The following is a 20,704-nucleotide window of genomic DNA, read 5'->3' on the forward strand; positions in this document are numbered from 1 at the left end:
ACTCAGCATGGACAATGGCATATGCCTTGAAAGTATCCCATTTGTTTTGGTTAATGAACATTCATGTTTCTTTGTTACCTAGTAAGAAATAGTGCCAAGTTAATGTTTTAGATGATCAAATGAAAGGCACATATTTTTGCTCCAAGAAAATTATGTGTTTTTGCTGTTAGTTTTGCTATTATATTCACATCTATTCTAGGATTCATACTAGTACATTGTTTCTATATTTAGACTGTTGCCAGGCAGATTTAAAATATCTTGTCTTATGGTTGCCAGCTCTTCGCTCTCTGATTGGTTACGTAAGCCTGCTTGCTTTAGCCAACCACAGTGACTATGTAAATTTTCTTCTGTTTCTGTTGCTGTGAGAGAACTGATAAGATGGCTGCAAAGGTCTCCCCTTGGGGTTTATTATTTTAAAGAAAATTTCCATTATTATGTTAACAAGCAAAAGTAGATTGTTTCCAAAAGTATTTTATTTTTTGAAATAGAAAAATAAAACTAAACAAGCTTTATATGACTTGAAAAAGTACCTCCCTTGTGTCAGATTTGATTTTTTTATGGTGCTATGTATTGGACTCTTTCAAGAGCCAGCATTATGAGTGATGGGATATTTGTTACTTTTTGTTACTGAGCAACTTGACTCCCCAAAAGAAAGCTTGTCTTTTCTATGTGAAACTGCTCTTTGTGAGAATGCCTACATTTTGGTTTACAAGTCAGTAGAAAATGTTACAGATAACTACGGTTGCCTCCTACAAGAATGTTTAGCTATTTCCTTTAAGAAGTATTTTAATGTTAACTGCATGTACATATTCTATTTTTAGTCAATATTTGCAAGTTTTGTCCTATGCTTCAGGTAGTGTGCATCTCATATTATACAAAAATATTTTTTTCATATTAAATGATCTCCTTCTGGAATCATATATTGTTACAACAAGCATTGTGCACTTAAAGTATACTACATGTACTTCTCATTAAACATAGAGGGCCAGAGAGATGCTATAGAGGGTACCTGAGCATAGCTGAATTGTGACCCACTCCCTCCAAACACAAAATACATAAATATAGGCATTAAAGTCCTTCTAATAAAGTCTTTTATAATGTTGCTGGAAAGATACATTTAAACTGATATCATAGTGAATAGTGCAAAGAGAGAGCTTAGGGAATAGATTTTTGATAAAATGAGTCAAAATTACATTTAACTTCAGGAAATTCATTGAATATATACCTTTTTTTTTTTTTTAAGTCTGTGGACCATACTGGCAGTGCTCAGGTGTTACTCCTGGCTCTGTGCTCAGGGATCACTGCAGTGGTGCTTGGGAGACTATAGGCAATTTGGGAATTGAACCAAGGTCAGTTTCACAGAGATAAGAGCCTTAACCCCTGGGTTAAATCTCATTTTAAAACATCCATCACTTAGCATTAATTATCTATATGGTCTTCTGGTTATAGTGCTGTTTAGAAGAGAATTTGTCATTCAAGACTTTCTAGTTCTTTTAAGTTAAAATTGTAAATTGCACTTCCCATGCATAGAATTCTAAATATTTTATATATGTGAACTACTCATCTGTGCCATGATTAGTGTTGTTTTTTAATTGACAAAATTTATTCTCTTCTTTTATTATATATGATTGTCTCATGCCCATTACTATCCTGTGTTGATAGGCTAGTATATTAGATGGTCTTGCACCATTTAGGACACGTGAAGTGTAGCTGGTCTGTCTAAGGTCAGTATCTACTGGAGAACTAGCCTGCCATTGTTTTATATGGATTATATCTTTCACTAGCATAATTCGAGATATGCCTATGGACCCAGCTATGTCACTCCTAAAGTATGAACCATCACACAGTGCTTGTAGTACTGAGTTGTTTTATTCCTGTTGGAAGTGTGAACTCGGTAAAGGGAAGTTAGGTTAAAAAATGAAAATTGAAGTGTTACAGCTCTTTTAGAATTTGTCTAGCAGATCTTCTGGGTCCTACCAGAAAGTTGGTGGCGGGGGGGCGGGGTGCAGGGTGGGAGGGCATGGAAATGGAACTGTAGCACTGTAGCACTGTCCTCCTGTTGTTCATCAATTTGCTCGAGTGGGCCCAGTAATATCTCCATTGTGAGACTTGTTACTGTATTTGGCATGTCAAATATGTCATGGGTAGCTTGCCAGGCTTTGCCTTGTGGGCGAGATATTCTGTAGCTTGCTGGCCTCTCCAAGAGGGGTGGAGGAATCGAACCCGGGTTGGCCTGTAATTCTATTGTTATAAAAATACATTTATGAGCTATAGCTCGCTTGCTCGATAATTCATTGATTTAAAGTGTAGAGCTTGCTTTTTTTTTTTTTTTTTGAGGAGGTAAGGACACACTTGGCATTGCTCAGGGCTGATTTTTTTTTTTTAATGTAGGAGTAGTGCTATTTATTCAGCCACTGATTAGGTGATTGAATTGGGCATGAACTCCACCTTACTTTTTTTCATAATTTTATTTTTTTCTTATATTTATTTATTGAATCACTGTGGGAAAAGTTACAAAGCTTTCAGGTTTAAGTCTTGGTCATATAATGTCATATAATGATTTTGGATTTCTGCAAAGAGCCAGATCATTTTTGCAAAGAGCCAGATCATTGATTTCTGTGCGTCTAGTGTTATGGCTGTGCCGGAGAGCCACTCGTGGGGGGCAACTTGTGACCTCGGTAGGGCGTGGAGGACGAGCCGGTACCACCCCCTTCCCATGAGACTGCAGTTGCCCCGTCACCGCCGGCTTATACCTGGCTTTCCTATAAGCTTTGAGGCAGCGGCTACCTTGCTGCCGGGGATGGGGGGGAAGGCGGAAAGGACCAACACCCTTTCCCTCCTGGGGAGGCATGGTGCCATAGTTGAACATATGGTCCATTCACTTTTCAGCCGCAAGCTGTCGGGCTCTGGACTAAGTCCTTTTGCCTCTGGAGCCAAGGCTGTGCCAAAGAGCCGCTCGTGGGGGGCAACTCGTGACCTCGGTAGGGCGTGAAGAGCGAGCTGGTATCCTCCCCCTTACAGGGCTGATTCTTGGCTCTGTACTCAGGGATCACTCCTAGCGGTGCTCGGGGGACCATAGGGGATGCTGGGTTTCGAACCTGGGTTGGCTGCATACAAGGCAAATGCCCTACCTCCCGCTGTACAATTGCTCGGGTCCTTTTTTTTTCTTTTTTTAACATTCAGAATTGTGCAGCCACCACCACAGTTATTGAACTTTTGTATCACCTTTACCAGGTACTCTATGTTCTTTAGCAGTCACTCCTCAGCTCTACTCCTGGCCCTACATTTGCCTTTTCTGGACACATACAAATGAAATTTTGAATTTAGTTTTTTTTTTTTGGGGGGGCACACCCGGCAGTGCTTAGGCCTTGATCCAGGCTCAGTGCTCAGGGGAACATATAGGGTGTTGGGGATTGAACTTGGGTTAGCCTCATAAAAGGCAAGCGCCCCACCCGCTGTACTATTGCTCCAACCACATATTTTGAGCTTTTTTGATTCAGAAGTATGGTATGTCCTTCTGTTTACTTAGGTCTGTTTTAGTTTCTTCAGTCTTTTTTAATAGTTTTAGAATATTAAATTTTATATGTATTTTTGCTAAACTTTTTTATGCAATTGTAAATGAACTTTTAAATTTTTAGGGTATGCTGGGAAATGTGCGGGAATACAATAGATTTTAAAAAATTGACCTTGCAGTTTGCAATCTTTTAAGCCCATTTACTAGTTCTGACAATTTTTAGTATTTTCCCCATGATTTTCTGTATTTAAGACCTGATCTGCAAATAGTTTTGTTTTGCTTTCAGTTTAGTGACCTTTATTTTCTGCCCAATTGGGCAGACATTTTGTCTTTTTTTCTCCTAGAGCTAAAGCTTTTTTTCCCCCCCATTATTAAGTATGTTGTTAGCTGTGACCTTTTTCTAAATATCCTTTGTCAGGTTGAGGAAATCATCTTCTAGTGTGTTGAGTGACTTTTATTGTTTATTAAGATGATGAACAGATATATTGCTTTTTAAAAGATAATTAGTTAGGAACCTGCTAGTTACATTCCTTAGTTAATGTGAATGTATTTATACATCCAGTGTCTACATGCTGGGAAAATTAGAAGCATACTCTCAGATTTCTGCTGTGTGCATGGTCATTACTGTTTGTATTATATGACTTCTTCAAAGGAGTAGAGAAGAACATTGTGGCAAATGCCACATAGTTTATTGCTTTACCATTCTGATAGCTGGCTTATTTTCTCAGAGGGTATACTTTGATTAAGTGAATCCTAAAATAGCATTTTTTGAATCAGTTAAACTAGCCTTAAATTGCCTGTGTAGGAGAATGAGCTCCAGAATACACTTGGAGAAGAATTTTTAATTTAGTTTTTTCTCTGCTGTAGACTATCTAAGAATTTCCCAAATCATATCAATGAATGTAACAAGTTAAACAGTACCTATCATTGTGGTTTTTTGTAACTGAAGTTTCAAGAGTATAATTTGCTCCTGCTTCAGTAAAGGAATTGCTGGTAAGACAAATTTCCTATTTCCTTTGTTGGTCATTTTTAAAAAGGTAGATAGTACTGCTTTCCACATTTTGATATCCTGGCTACTTACTAATGAAAGACACAGGGGTTATTTGTTGAAGTGTCATGTTATGATCAGGTTGTATTTTACTGAGTTTGTCTAGTGACATGAGGATCAGGTTTCACCAACAGTTATTATATAATTGAGTAAGATTTAGCGCAATGGAATTGAAGAATTGGAAACTATTGGGGAGTTGTGTATCCTTAAATACGGCTAGTGATTTGTGAGTGACAAATTTCAGTTTCTGGAAAATATTTGTGGGATTTTTAATAGAAGTCTTTGGAAATAGTAGCTATGTAGAATTAATTACTGACACCGATGACAAGATACCTAGTATTTAAAATAAAAATTACAAAGTCTCTATACTAAATTTGAGTATATGGGTTAGAAGTAGATGAAACATTATATTGAAAGGTTGCCAGTATAGGCAGCAAATGTAGCATATTATTGTATTTATTAATGGCGATTATTCATTATACCAATGCAAAAACCTCAAGTAAGATTCAAAACAAGGTAAATACAGCTCTCAATTTAGAAGAGGGTTTTTGAAAATTTCTTGAATATAGGGTTCTAGCAATTTTTAATTGTTAACGAGAGGCAAGGCACATTCAGAATAAAGTAGTTTTAGAGTACACAACTAAAATTGTCTATTTACCAGACTCATTTAAATAAAAATGATTTTAGAATGCCCATTATGAATGTTATACTAATAACAATATATTTTAATGACGTGGCTTATATTTTGCAGTTTTCTTTTCTTTTTTAAAGCATACGTCATAGGGAATCCATATTGTGAATCTAGTGTTTGTATGTGTAGGCATTTTGAACCAATCTTGGTTTTGTAATTAAGGCTGTTCTTGTAAAACAGTGCTATAGGCGCTTGTTTATTTGGTTAAAAAGAAAGAAAAACTTATTGAAGCAGTGTTTGGGGTTGTTTTATGAATGTGTTTTATTTTATTCCCAGCGCTTAGATTCTTGGTAGAACACTTGCCCTCATCTGCTTCCCTTGTTGCTGGGCAGGGTTAGTGATACTGATGTCTGATTGGTTTTTGGCAAATCCGGATTTGAACCAATCAGATGGTGAATTTCATTTCTCTTACAGGACTGAAACATTGAAACTGCTGCTGATTTATTTTCCCTTTGGGGAGATTATATAAACTAAGTATGGCTGCAGCAAACTCCCTCTTAGGTATGTTTGAAAAATTACAGGGTTCATCTGTAACTTAAGGAGAGGGGAAAAAGGGTTTATTTTTAAACTTGTTTACTTAAAAAATCTGTTAGGTAATGAGTATAAGAAGAATATATTTTGATGACAGGCTATTGTTTCTTATAATTTAATGTTTAAGGAACTATATGACATAAGAAAAAAATTCCCTTCAATTTACAGTGATATTGTATAATCCACAGCATTGCTTTATTGCATCAAAAGGGGAGAGCTCACATTAACCTTTCGTAACCTGCCATGAAATGCAGTAAAGGAGAAAAAGATGTAGTAATTTTTTTATAACACGATGTAGGTTGTCAAGAATCACACATTTACATTTTATTAGATAAAGTAATTAATGCAGGAGACAGCAAATACTTTGTAATGCTGTCTATCCAAAGTAAACCTTTAAGGTCCAAAATACTATTAATATTTTTAATCATAAATACCCTGAGTGATTAATGGGTGTGAAAATAGATATTTTGGCCAGATTTTTAGTTATGAAGATTTTATAACCTTGAAGGATTATGGGTCCTTTAAAAGAAATGGATGCTTGAATTTTGCAGATTCTAACCTATTGTGTAGATAAGTAAGTCTTGTGTATTGTCAGTATTTGACTCATTGCCCAGCAAAAATTGTGGAACATGGCATGAACATTTAAATGTCAAAGTAGCATATAGATGAACATTTTATTTGTGTATGTACTGTCTTTAATACTTACTCTGTGGAATCAGAATTTTACATAATTATGTTCTAGATTACTTGTTATCAGACAAAGAACCTCACTGGAGTAATGCGGATCCAGGTTTTAACTGTGTTTCTCTGACCTTATTGTCTGTCTCCTGTTGCTGGGCAGGAATCAGAATGCTGGTCTCTGATTGGCTGGCCTTGTGAGCTGCTCTTGAACAGCCACTTAAATTCTTGAGCTTTTTGAGCAGGCAGATTGTAGGCTAAGACATTACAGCTTTTGGTAATTCTTCCCTTTTGTTGTCTCATAGCTATGATCTCTTTGCTGAAAGAAAAGTGAAAGGAGTGGGTGGGTAGAAGGGGATTGAAGCAGAGAAGAAAATAATGTTTCCTCTTAAAGAAGAAGAGGCTCAATGAGCTCAAGTTATACATTCTTTACCAAAATTTTGAAAAAATTTTCCCAGCCATAGAGACTTATTTGCAGGTAACACATCCTTCTTGACTATTTAAGTATAAATTCCTTTGGTAAAGGTGTGACCCTTGTTAGTATTGCAAATTTTCAAGTGGTGGTATTTCCTCAGAATTTTTGTATCTGAATATTTAGGGACTTAACATCTTGGACTACTTATTAACAGTAATCTTTAGGAGAAAGTATTTCATCATGTTTTACAGATTTACTTATAGATATAGCAGTCATCTGCTGTGAAATATAAATGCTTTTTCCTGTAAAGTGAATTATGGTCATGTGAGGGCTTAATGATCCTAGTGTTGCCTTCTAAAAAAATAATATTTCTTTGGTAGAATAGTTTCGTAAATGGCATCTCAGATCCAGATGACAATACTTGAACTAATATTTAAAACGTTTTGTTTCCTAATAGAGCCATGAAAGGAGATGTGTTTGGAGGTAACGCACCTATCTCTTAATGTGAATCTTTCTTAGGTATATTTTGCTTATGTAAAACAGATTTTTAAAAACTTAATGCTGATTGGTTTGCACAGATATGGCTAAACCAGTTTGAACTGGTTGTACATGCTTCCTTGTTGCTTTGTCTGTTTTTCGTTATACTTAGAACCCGTGGAGGATCTGGTGAATGGCTGTAGTGTGCTCCCTTGTGGGTGTAGATGGTAGTTATTTGGAAATTCTTGTATAGTACTTTAGTATTATTGCATCGAATGATTCTGTTGGTAAATTTATTAATTAAAATGACTTGCTTGGATTTCCTTATTAAATGTTATTTGATGGTGGCATTTTAACATGAAACATGATGTTTGCATGTACTCTGCTGTAGTTCATAAAACACCAAAAGAATTAAGAGAAATTTCATATTCTCTAGTTAATGCCTAAAGACTTTCTGAACCTATCAGTATAATCTTATTAATTGCTTACTATTTTTTATGAGTTTAATGTTTTAATGTTGAGAATCTCATTTAATCATCAGCAAGCATAGCATTTATGGCAGGTACTGATAATCCTTTTTTTGAAGGTAGCTGAAAATAAGCGCTGAAATGTCAGGTCACTTGCTCTCCTGTCACATAGTAAGTTAATAGGAAAACTAGAATTTGAGCCCATGTTGCTGTCTGCAAAATTCATGGTGTTAGATTGCTAAAGATTATGAAAATATTCTTGTATTTAACTGTTCATAAAACATCTGAAAGATGTGGTTAATTGGAGGTGAAAGTTTAAATGAATTGCATCTAAGTACCTAATATTTAAAGGTGACCTATATTCTGTTGTTATAAATTTTATTATAAGTTTGGAGTCAGCAAGGAAAAGTGACTACAGGATTTGTATTATTTCTTTGCAGAAAATTTTTTATCCTGAATTTGAAATCAGAAGTGGTGGGGGTAGGGGAAAGTCTTTAAATTTTAGTTTGCAAATAATGAGACCACTAGAATAGGGCCCGTGATAATTTTTCACTTAAGTTTTGGTTTAGGTAAGAACCTAATCTTTATTAATAGTTTTTACTCAGTTTTTTCCTGTAAATTAAAGGTCTGAGAAATGTTTTCACGGGAGAGAATTAATGTGGAATGTTCCAATCTAGAAGTATTTACACACAGGGGTAGTTCCTCAACCTGTGTTGGCCTCTGCCAAGTTGGTCGGGCCATTGCTTCAACCAAAGGAACAGTGAAACAGTAGGACTTACACGTGTAGCTGAACAAGTTGGTTTTTTTATTTGTTGCAGTGAGGGAAGAATCATTAATGTGAGGAAACAAATCAAAGTGTTCTTGTGAGCCTCAGAGGAGTTCTCAGATGTGAGACTGTTTTCTTCAGATAAAGCAAGTGTGTCTGATGGTGATAATGGTGATTATAAGAACATGCAAATGTAAAGCACCATTCATTCCTGCTGCCTGTAGATCTTACCACTCAGTGGGCTGCTATAGTCAGGTGGCTACAGTATTTTCTCAAATCTTCTCTTTTGTTTGCCATATTGCCCTGATCTGACATTAATATAGAAATGGTGATGTTGTCTTAGTTCTGATCTTATAGCAACGATTAAATACTATGTCTGTAATTTCGTTGGCAGATAGCCTTTATTAGATTTAGTTATTTATTTTAGCTTTCTGAGTCAGTGTTAAATTTTTTTAAATGAGTAAGATAATCTTTTTTCTTTTTTCTTTTTCTGTTTTTGTGGTAAATGACATTGCTTGGAATTTTTTCCTCCCTTTAAAACAGAACTTTTTTCTCTCATAGTTAAGGTAGGTTCGAAAAGGAGAGCACAGGCTGGAGCGATAGCACAGCGGGTAGGGCGTCTGCCTTGCACGCAGCCAACATGGCCGACCCGAGTTCGATTCCTCCGCCCCTCTCGGAGAGCCCGGCAAGCTACCGAGAGTATTCGATATGCCAGACACAGTAACAACAAAGTCTCCAATGGAGACGTTACTGGGCCCGCTCGAGCAAATCGACGATCAACGGGAGGGCCTTTACTTTTACTTACTTTACTAGTTAAGGTAGACACTCAGCATCAAGATTTTAGTATCTGGCCAGAGAGATAATATAGTGGTAGTGTTTTGCCTTACATGGCCTACCTGGGTTTGATCCCTGGCATTCCATATGGTCTCTTAAGTACCAACAGAAGTGATTCTTGAATGAAGAGCCAGGAGTAAGCCCTGAGCATAGCCAGGTGTGGCTCCCAACCCCCCCAATTTTTTTGGCTGGGCCATGCTAAAGAAGGATTTCTTCCAGGATGCGCTTATTGGTATGGCTTATGGTGGTCTCCCTGTGTATGTTTATGCTAAGATGTCTCCCTTTGTTTAAGGACATCAGTCTTAATAGTTTGGGTCCACCCTAATGACTTTAAGTTGATGCTCATGCAAAGGCACTATCCAGTATATCTATCCAACCTTCTGAAGTTTTGGGGTACAGTCTAGTATTTTTTTTTTTTTTTTACCAAATGAATAGAGCTCTTGTTTGGATCTCACTCACAATTTGCTTAAAATTACAAAATCAGCCTTTTTTTTTTTGGTTTCTTTTCTAGTTTTGGAGTTGTTTTGGTTTGGCTGCCACACTAAAGAAGAGTTTATGGTTTCTCAGCCTGCCTTTAAAAAAAATGTACTTCTCATGCACGTAGTGTATTATCTTTTTGAGAAATATAACTCAGTTGAAAGAATCAGGATGTAAATTACAAGAAATTTGAGCACAAGAATGAAAATATGACACATTAAAATGTAAGATGCAGCTAAAGCAGTGTTTAGAGGAAAATTGATAGTGCTGTGCCTATATTATAAAAGAAGAAAGAAAATTAATGATTAATGTTTTCCAAAGTAGTTGTACCATTTTATAGTTCCAGCAGTATTGTGGGATACCCTAAATACCCATGTAGTTGCCAGTACTCATTTTCTTTTAATCTTTTTGATGTATTTGAAGTGTTACTATAGTGTGATTTTGATTTGCATTTCCTTAATTACTAATGATGTTGAGTATCTTTTTCATGTTGAATGCTCATTGGCCCAGTATCAAAGAAATTCATTCATGACCTTTGCCCATTTTTTAAAATATAGTTGCATTTTTTCTTCTTTATTCAAATAGTAGTTTATATTTTCTAGATGCAAGTTGCTTATCAGATATATTATTACCAAATATATGCTTTGTAGAGATTTTCTATTGTTTTTTTAACTTGATGGTGTCTTATTAATTTTTTATAGTTTTATTGATCTAGATGTGCCTGCTAGATTATATTATACATTATAAATGTAATCTTTCATTACATGTTTCTTGTCTTTTACTTATCTCTATAGCTTTTTCTGATTCCTCTTCTACTTTTATTTACTTATTTACTGGTCTTTACCATATGGTGCTCAGGAGGCCCAGGGGCCTCACCTCTGTTTCTCAGTCAAGCCGAATGGGCCGGCGGTTGAATGCAGGGGCCTGAGCATGTGGTGCTGTCAGGCACCTGTGGTCTGGGGATTCTCCAGGTCACCCTGGCAGATCTCTAGGACTGCAGCTGGTGGGTACTTGTGGGGGCCATGTGGTTGTGGGAACTGAACAGTGTGGGCCATGCTTACTGACCACTATTGTCTCCTGGCCCATCCCCGACCTCTATTTTTAGTAAAACTTTAGTTTTCTTTTCCCATCTGTTTACTTGCTACATCTACTTTTGGGGAAATGGTCATATATCTTTTTTAGGCTCTGAATCTATTAGACTAGTAGGAATGATAGCTAGAAGTCAGTCACTTGCTCCTCACTGCTTCCTGGTCACTGTCACCGTCCTCCCATTGTTCATCGATTTGCTCGAGCGGGCCCAGTAATGTCTCCATTGTGAGACTTATTATAACTGTGTATGGCATATCGAATACGTCACGGGGAGCTTGCCAGGCTTTGCCTTGTGGACGAGATACTCTTGGTAGCTTGCTGGGCTCTTTGAGAGGGGCGGAAGAATTGAAACTGTCTCGGCCGGGCTGGTTGTGCGGAAGGCAAATGCCCTACCCGCTGTGCTATCGCTCCAGCCCACTGCTTTCTGGTAACTTATCTTTTATATAGTGACCTATTTTATATTATGTAAATCCAATAAATATGAAAATGAGTGCACAGCAAGCGTTACTTTGCTCTTTATGTTATCTTAAAATTACCTAAAGTGCTGCTTTCTTATATGATCAGTTTCAAGTCTATAATAAGGTGGTTTCTGTTTCAATTATTAAATTCTTTCTCTCTCTCTCTCTTTTTAAAGAATCAAAATGGACAGTATAGAAGAACCTCAGAAAAAAGTTTTTAAAGCTCGCAAAACAATGAGAGTGAGTGATCGGCAACAACTTGAAGTAGTGTATAAGGTCAAAGAAGAGCTGTTGAAAACTGACGTCAAGCTGTTAAATGGTAACCATGAAAATGGAGATTTGAACCCAACCTCACCTTTGGAAAATACGGATTATATTAATGACAAGGAAGAGGTGAATGGCATTGAAGAGCTTTGCTTTGACTCTGAAAAAAATAAATCAGAATGGAAAGAAACACCTTGCACCTTAAATATTAATGTAAAAACCAAGCAGGATGATGATTTAAATTGTGAACCTTTATCCCCTATTAATAAAATTCCCGAATCAGCCTCTCAGCTGACTGTTGAATCAGCTTCTGGTGATCCATCCTCTGGTGATTTAGCTGCCAGAGATCCAGCCTCTGGAGAGCCAGGCACCGTTGACCTAGCGCCTGGTGATGCAACCTCTAGAGATCTGGCCCCAGAAGTATTAACTTCTGGTGATGCTGCCCCTGGTGATCCTGTCTGTGGTGAATCTGACTCTGGCCATTCTGTGTCTGGTGAATCAGTCTCTGGTGAACCTGTGTCTGGTGAAAAAACCTCCAGTGAGCAGGTTGCCAGTGAACCGGTCCCCGGGGAATTTGGTTCTGCCGAACCAGCCTCCAGTGATCCCGTGCCTGACAATTCAGCTTCTGGTGATCGGCCCTCTCAAGGACTTCCCTCCAGTGATCCATCCTCCAGTGATGTGACCTCTGGGGATTTGGCCTCGGAGGATTTGACTTCTGGGGAGCCAGCCTGTGGGGAGCAGGGCCCTGGGGAGCCAGCTTCTGATGAACCAGCGACTTCTGACGAGGGAACTCCTGAGTCAGCCTTTGAGAGCACCTTTGAGTCCAGTTCTGTACCAGTTTGTGAACCAGCTCCTGAACAGGACAATACAGAGCCTAATAGCAATAACGAAGATGATGTTCTTGAACAAGATACGGATGATGAGAAGTTAGACGAAGTCTTTTCATTGGATGAGAAAAATAAAACGGATGGTAACATCGATGCTGATGAGGAGACGCTAGACACAGATGACACAATTATTTGTTCCGATCTGTCTCCTGAAAATGAGAAGAAGGTAGATGAAGAGTCTGTCATCAAACCTGCACTTGGAGAGGAGGCTATATCTAGCAGTATGGAAGTTGACCAAAATGAAAAGAATGAAGAGGAAAATTCTCCAGACTTAACAGAATCTGCACATGAAGATGTTACAAAAGATGATAAGAGTGAGAGTATCTTAGAAAGCGCGGATTCAATGGAGACAGATGAGATCATTCCTATTTTGGAAAAGCTTGCCCCCGCTGAAGATGAGCTTACTTGCTTTTCTAAAACTTCTCTCCTTCCAATTGATGAGACAAACCCAGATTTGGAAGAGAAGATGGAGAGTTCTTTTGGTTCACCGTCAAAACAGGAAAGTAGTGAGAGTTTGCCTAAAGAAGCCTTTTTGGTTCTTTCTGATGAAGAAGATATTTCAGGAGAAAAAGATGAGTCTGAAGTTATATCACAAAATGAGACGTGCTCCCCAGGTTAGCCTATGTTTTTTAATTTTAAAGATCTTCATGAGTTTTAATAAAATGCTTAAACATTCTCATACAGTTACAGATTTCTTTTAGTTGCAGAAATGTTGAGAATGGTGGTGACAAGAGGGATCTTGTAACTTCATAGATTCTGAACTTCACAGAATTCAGAATTACAGTTTCTGTTCTGTGTTCTGCCTTGAGTAAGTGTAAGGAAGGTAGATAAAATAAGTAGAAAATATGCACCTTACTGTACAGGGACTTAGGAGTCTAGGTTAGAGATAAGACGATTGGGCCAAAATAATGGTTTAGTCATAGTGCTGACTAAATATTTGTGGAGTTAAAAATTATTGTTAATACATGAAAAGTATATGCTGGAAAAGTTTGGTTATAAGGCTAAAGCATTCTGATACAGTGGAGAGCCATCAAGTAATTTTAAGCGGAGGAGAATAAGATACTATAGCTTAAATTTCATTTTCTTTTGAAATGGCCCTTGGCGGGCTCCTCTTGGCTCTTTGCTCTTTCCCAGTCATGGCATTTCTCCCAGTGGTGCTCAGAGATCATCTGATGAGTGTGTGTGTGGGGGCTATACCTGGGTGTTTCACATGCAAAGCCATGCACTTAGCTGCACTTAGTTGCACTTAGCTGTCGTCTCTCCAGCCCCAAAACTTTTATTTTGGAAAGACAGTAGGTAGCCTCTTTATGTATTTTTCTATAGCGCTGTAGCAGCACTGTCCTCCCGTTGTTCATCGATTTGCTCGAGAGGGCATCAGTAACATCTCACAACAAATTGTGAGACTTGCTGTTACTGTTTTTGGTATATCGAATACGTCACGGGGAGTTTGCCAGGCTTTGCCATAAGGGCGAGATACTCTCGGTAGCTTGCCTGGCCCTCCGAGAGGGGTAGAGATGTCGAACCCGGGTCGGCCGCATGCAAGGCAAATGCCTTACCCGCTGTGCTATTGCTCCAGCCCATATTTTTATATAAATCATATATATAAATATTTGTATATTTTATATATATAAAACTTAAAAAAATTTTTTTTCTGTGGTGCTGGGAATCAAACTCATAGGTTCAAATATGCAAGAAAATGTTCTTCTACTGAGCTTTATCCACAGGTAACCTTTTTAAAAGGTAATGAGAAATTCACTCCTTCAGTTAGTATTCATATAGTGATATTGGGCAAGTCCTTAAAAGTATCTTGTGATGCTCCATATGAGAAAGTCATAATGAATATATCTTAATTATTTTATATATTTTACTTTGTGCCACAATGTTGATCCTGGAGATAAATTCTCTACATAGTGCCGTTAAATGTGGAGAGATGAATATTAAACCATCGACATTGAAAATTCAAAGTTGTCCTTTGTGTAAACTCACACAAGAGGGGGCACGGCACTCACACAGCGGCGGTGACTCTATCTCTCCCGCCGCCCGCGTTCGGTAGTCTCACCCTTCTCCCACCCCGGAGAGGTCGATGGCGATGGTCAGGCAGAGGAAGGAACGAGGGCCAGACTGGTAGGTATTGGTCGTAGTTTATTCTGATTCTCTCCTCATCTCTCCTTCTGTCTCTGCCCCCATGCTACTTCATTCTCCTTCTCCATCCCCCTTCATCCTCCTCTTCCTTCTGATCCTCTCTGAACTCTCTTCTTCCTTCTGCCCCCAGCCCGCTCCTCCAGTACAGTTAAATCCTCTCTCCATGAGGAATTGGGGAAAACAATTACATAGGTGTGGTCACAATCAATAGGGGTAGAGATCAACAGGGGTAGAAATCTTAGCCTCAGGGAAGACCACTCCTAGGACAGATCCTTCCTCAGCAGGAGGACCCACCCTAGAGCAGAATCCCATGGGTGTGCCTCTCCTCTCCTTGTCCGACAAGCATATAAAATATAATATAAATCATTTTGTATGGATACAGTAAGAAATATCTTAAACTTATAGAATTGCTCTCCTAGGGCCATCTTGATCTCAGACTACGGTGCTCAGGCCAGATAGTCTTTCCCACCCCTAGCAGGATCCTAGTCTTGTCGTTACCTTTGGATCATGACAGCATTTGTCTATGATCAAACTCTTATAGTTAAGAATCGTGGCACTTTGGCCTGGCCCATTTCGCTGCCAGGGTAGCTCACCGCTTGCCCTGGGTCCATTCAGTCCCTCGTCGGGACCCTGCTTTTGGGGTGTTAGGAACTAAGGGCAACTGAGGCTTAAGTCGAGAAAGCAGATGCCCAGGAGTGAATAATATTCAAGGCCAATCAAATCCTAAGTTACAAAGCATAATGTTAACGGTCTTCCTGTATCTATACAAAAAGGATATTACTTTAAGGTAAACTATTCATAAGGCATAAGGAGAGGAAAAAGGCAATATTTCACTCATATATATAAAATCATAGATTTCTGGGAAACTAATCATACAAATTAACAAAGTCTGATTAAGGGGAAAGCTGATTAACTGGGTGGGAAGGAGAGCTTAGGGAAGACTGTTTACATGTTTACATGTAAACACAATGGAAGTGGAAGTGCCTCTGGAGCACTGTGGTGGGTGTAACCAGATTGATGGGTGTAACCAGATTAATGGGTGTAACCAGATAAACCTAAGCTTCTTGAAGGACAAAGCAATGTTACCCAACAGTCCTTATTTTTTTAAGTTTATTTTTATTAAAAAACCATGATTTATAAAGTTATTCATAGTACAATTTTGGGCATATAATATTTCAATATCAGTCACATCACCATCATCTCCTGTCCTTCCATCGATGTCCTCAGTTTCCTTCCCACCCCCCAGCCTGCATTCGTAGTCAGCAGAAAACAAATTTACTCCACATTGTTTGATCCCCCAAAGCATAAATGAGTGGTAAATGAAATTATCAGAAAATAAATCAATAAAAGTCAATTTCTGATGATTGGATTTTAACCTGCATAAATAAATTCAAATAATATTTAGGGCTGGAGTGATAGCACAGCGGGTAGGGCGTTTGCCTTGCATGCGGCTGACATGGCCGACCGGAGTTCGATTCCTCCACCCCTCTGGGAGAACCCGGCAAGCTACCGAGAGTATCTCGCCCGCACGGTAGAGCCTGGCAAGCTACCCGGGACCTATTCGATAGGCCAAACACAGTAACAACAAATCTCACAATGGAGACGTTACTGGGCCCGCTCAAGAAAATCGATGAACAACGGGAGGACAGTGACAGTGACAGAATTTTAATCCAATATAATATTCCTATTCTCATATAAAAACGTTCTTAAGCAAATTCATTTTAAGTATAGCAGTTACGGTGGATATGGGCAGGAGCAAAAATGGAAAAGACAGAAAGCAAATAGAAAGCTATCGCATATAACAACAGAAAAAGAAGTATTACAGATGTATATGAGCAGGTCTGAAAACACTATCACGTGACGCGGAAAACAGACTGCTGAAGAAGGTTCAGGAAAGTCAAGCTTTCTTTTCTTTCTGGAAAGTTCAAACTAGTTTGAGTACCTGTCATGCTCTCTCTGACTGATTCTCCTCTAGGTGCTGTTTCATCTCTTTCTGCCCTTTAAGTACCAGGTTTGAAGTTCGGTTCACAAAGTCAGCATGTTTTCCCTTCTCCTCTTTACTCTTTACCATAGTTGAATCTTGATTTTCGTCTTGGCAGCCCCTCTCTCAGTTGTTCCCTGTGGTGCTCATGTTGTGAGGGCACAACCAGCCCTGGCGGCTTCTCCTGCTGTGGCGATGCTGCAGGGGCCCCGGGGCCTTACCGAGCATCCGCTGCCCAGGGGTCTGTTTGGGTCCCGGGGTCAGTCCCAGGCCCTTGAATTTGCAAGGCTGGTGGGCCACGGGCCAGCCTTGCAGATTTACCACGTGGGCCACACCCGTGGCTTCTAGGGTACCCCTCCACCCCCCCACTTTTTTCTCTTATACTTGAATCATTGACTCCGGGTTCTCTGGCTCTCGGAAAATAAAACTCACATGAGGACAGAAACTTTTTCCAGACAGCGTTTATCGGGGAAAGGGGCTGCCGCAGAGCACAAGCCAGGCAGCGAGAAGAAAGCACTGTGAGCCAGACGCCCCGGGGGTGGGTGGGGGGTGGTGGAGGGTGAGGCCACGACAGTGAACAGTGCAAGTCCTAGTCTAAGTCCTTGCTCCCATCACAGTGTGTGTTGTCCAGTCCCGTGTGACGAATCCTTATCACACTAGCCAAGCACTTTTAACCCTGTACTATGTATGTCTCTAGCTCCTTAAAAAATATATATTTTTTAAAGCAATGTTTTTGGGAAGAAAAATATTTTAAGGGTAAACCTGATTTAAGTTATTAATTTCTTTCCGGATTGTATTTCATATAAAATTTTTGGTTTTTTTCTGCCCATCAGATTTTTAAGGTAATGAACACAAATGCTAATGAGACTAAAATTGCATGGGACTAGCTTTAGAAGGTTTCTGCTTTTGCTTTCGGTTAGTGATAGAATTGTCATTTCAGGTTTCCTGATATTGTCGTCGCGTAAATTTGCTGTCTCTACCCATTGATATTATGTCGTTACCAGCCATTCATATTTTATTATTACTTCCTTTGTGGGACCTCTTTGCCCCTTCCCTGAGTTCAGATATGGTAGAACTCTATGTATCAAAATGCTGTTCGTTCAGGTAGGATGGGAGAGAAGTATTTAATGACCTGAAGGTCATTTGTGCTTTTTGACAAGGGGCAGTAGAATTGTAAAGCCCGAGGTTGGATTTTAGAGAGAATGGAAAAATTGGGGGCAATAAAATGGAACTTTTTTTTTTTTCTCTCCTGAGTTTTATTTTGTAAAGGAGCATAAAAGTAATGAAGGTGTTAATTGGGAATTTACTGATTTGAATGATACTTAAAATTGTTTTTTAGAAAAGTCACATTAACAGTAACGGCCTAATTTTCTGATTATGTGTTGGGAGTGTTCCTTCACGGGCCATTCAGGAGAGAAAGGGGTTGGTGCAGCCAAAAGCAGGTGGTAGACTTGTCTTCAAAACCCAGCTTCCTCCAAGGTTGGGTTAGAGGTTTGTGTAGGGCTGGTGGGAAAAAAAGTCAGGTCCTGAATCAACGGGTTGGTGTCAGTAGCTAATTCCCAGGGAATGAGGATCAGGGCTTTGTAAAACTTTGAGATAACTTGGTTAAACAACCTCTGTGTCTAGGGTTTGTGTGTACGTGCAAATCTTGCAGAACCTTTCCAGAGGGCTTGGTGTTTGCTTCCTTCCCCCATTCTGTAATAATGCATGAAAACATCTTTTAAGACTGGGAGACAGGGCAAAGGCCAAGTGAGAGGTAGTAACAAGTACTGATCTGTAGTGTTAGTTTATATGGAGTTAGGAGTTTTATGTTTACTAGACATTTTGTATTTTATCTATGAATCTAATCTCTGGCAGGGGATTGAAAAATTGGCCTTTAGACCCTGTTTATGTCAGTAAAGTTTTATTAAATCATAACCACATGCACACATCCTTAAAAAAATCACTATGTATTTTTTTAATCATTGATTTTTTTAACAGAAAAAGTTAAGCACAGAAAGAAAAGAGACCCCCGTGTTCTATAAGACGGGGTGGGGGGGGGGGAGGAGGGGGGGAGGAAGGTTCATCAGTCCTTGATGTAAAGCAGCCGTTTTGCATTTAGGCACCGTGATGTGATTGACAGTCACTGTCACTGTCACTCCCATTGTTCATAGATTTGCTCGAGCGGGCTCAGTGACCTTGTGAGACTAGTTACTGTGTTTTGCATATTGAATACGTCACAGGGAGCTTGCCAGGCTGTGCCTTGTGGCGAGATACTCTCAGTAGCTTGCTGGGCTCTCCCAGAGGGGCGAAGGAATTGAACTTGGGTTGGCCAGCCATGTGCAAGGCAAATGCCCTACCTGCTGTGCTATCGTTCCAGCCCGTGATTGACAGTAACATTTCAGAAATAAGTGTGGCTTCTCCACACCCGCTGCCAGAGTATTAGCATCCCTCTAATACTGGAGGATACACCTCCCCAACCCCCACACTCCCATCTGCCAAACCCTTCCTTAGTAGATTCATTTCTGTAGATAGACTCTCAGGGTTTCTTGTCATTAGCCATGACAATGTTTTTTTTTTTTTATACTTCACATGTGAGAGAGAGAGAGAGAGAGAGAATTTGGAAGGTACTGGCAGAGGGACAAAGCCACGCGGGTTCCGGGGCCGAGACCTCCAAGCCTACTCAGATTGGAGTCGAGCATCTTCCACCCAGATCCTCCAAATTCCAGTAGGCGGGGGTCACACCCACCACCTGGCCCCCTGGCGCCGTGTAATCCCATCAGTGGCCAAGACTCAGAGACTATAAAATCCAGATCCTGGAACCGCACGGCCGCATTTGCGGCCGCGCGACATCTTTTCAAAACTTTTTTTTTTATGACATCTTATTGTCTCATTCCTACTTTGGACAAACTGGCAGGCTACCGAATGTAGCCTGCCCACAGGGCAGAGTCTGGCAAACTCCCCGTGGCGTACCAAATATGCCAAATACCAGTAACAATGATGGGTCTCATTCTCCTAAAGAGCCTTGAATATAATCTCAGGGCTAGGATGAAAGAGACATTACTGGGACCTGCTCGAGGCAATCGACGAATAACAGGATGATGAAATGAAAATGAAATGAAATGTGAGAGAGAGAGAGAGAGAGAGAATTTGGCGTTTGTCCTTCTCCCTTTGATTCACTTCACTCAGCATGACATCCCCTAGTTCTATCCAGGCTGCCACAAATGACCGGATTTCATCTTCTGAGTGATACTCCATTTTGTATATACCACAGTTTCTTTATCCACTCATCTCTTGGCACTTGGATCGCTTCCAGATCTTGGCTGTTGTGAGTGGTGTTAAAGCAGCCATTTTAACCAAATTTTCAGGGACTGAAGTTCCATAAAGAGTTATTCTGAAAATGGAGAACTGACTCCCTAATGTAAATTTTGTTTTTTTATATTCAACAATACCCTTTTCCAATATTTGATTGACTCTTAATAAAAGTAAGTCATGGGGTAGTGATCAAGCATTTACTTTGTCTCAGCTCTTTCCCAAAGCTTCAGGGTCACCAACTCTTAAAGATGTGCTTCCTAGCTTTTAGTGCATTTTCACGTCCGGTTGAATAGTACCATGTAGAAGTCCTATATGAAAATATGCTAGTGACCTGAAAAGTGAAAGCAGAAAAATACCTGCAAATACATTGTATTACTGAAAAAAAAAATAGGTAAGATTTTGGACACGTTTCAGGAATAACAAACTACTTGAAAATTTATATAAAAGATGTCTCTGTGTGGGCCTTTGATTATTTTTTAAATTTTATTTTTATAAAGTTTTTCACAGCAGTTCATTACATTCAGTATAGCACAGCGGGTAGGGCGTTCGCCTTACAAGCGGCCAACATGGCCAACCCGAGTTCGATTCCTCCGCCCCTCTCGGAGAGCCCGGCAAGCTACCGAGAGTATTCGATATGCCAGACACAGTAACAACAAAGTCTCCAATGGAGACGTTACTGGGCCCGCTCGAG

At 39.4% G+C, this 20,704-nt stretch overlaps 1 protein-coding gene and 1 non-coding gene across 4 annotated transcripts in view; both read left to right on the forward strand.

Moving 5' to 3' along the window:
• Positions 1 to 20,704, forward strand: part of ATF7IP (activating transcription factor 7 interacting protein) — a 96,640-nt gene that overhangs the window by 38,077 nt on the left and 37,859 nt on the right. For 2 of the 3 annotated variants that reach the window (XM_056134556.1, XM_056134558.1), the window contains exon 2: positions 11,622 to 13,210. In XM_056134556.1, coding sequence (XP_055990531.1) covers positions 11,629 to 13,210 — 1,582 coding nt within the window. In that variant the 5' untranslated portion in view covers positions 11,622 to 11,628. Of the gene's footprint in view, positions 1 to 5,664; positions 5,755 to 11,621; positions 13,211 to 20,704 lie in introns of those variants that run through there. The other variant, XM_056134557.1, reaches the window with a different exon arrangement.
• LOC130042496 (U7 small nuclear RNA) lies at positions 1,928 to 1,989 on the forward strand. The gene has a single exon (XR_008795242.1). It is a non-coding gene; the product is annotated as a U7 small nuclear RNA (small nuclear RNA).

The sequence above is a fragment of the Sorex fumeus genome, unplaced genomic scaffold (assembly GCF_029834395.1).
Source record: "Sorex fumeus unplaced genomic scaffold, SorFum_2.1 ptg000100l, whole genome shotgun sequence".
NCBI classification, from domain to species: Eukaryota; Metazoa; Chordata; class Mammalia; order Eulipotyphla; family Soricidae; genus Sorex; species Sorex fumeus.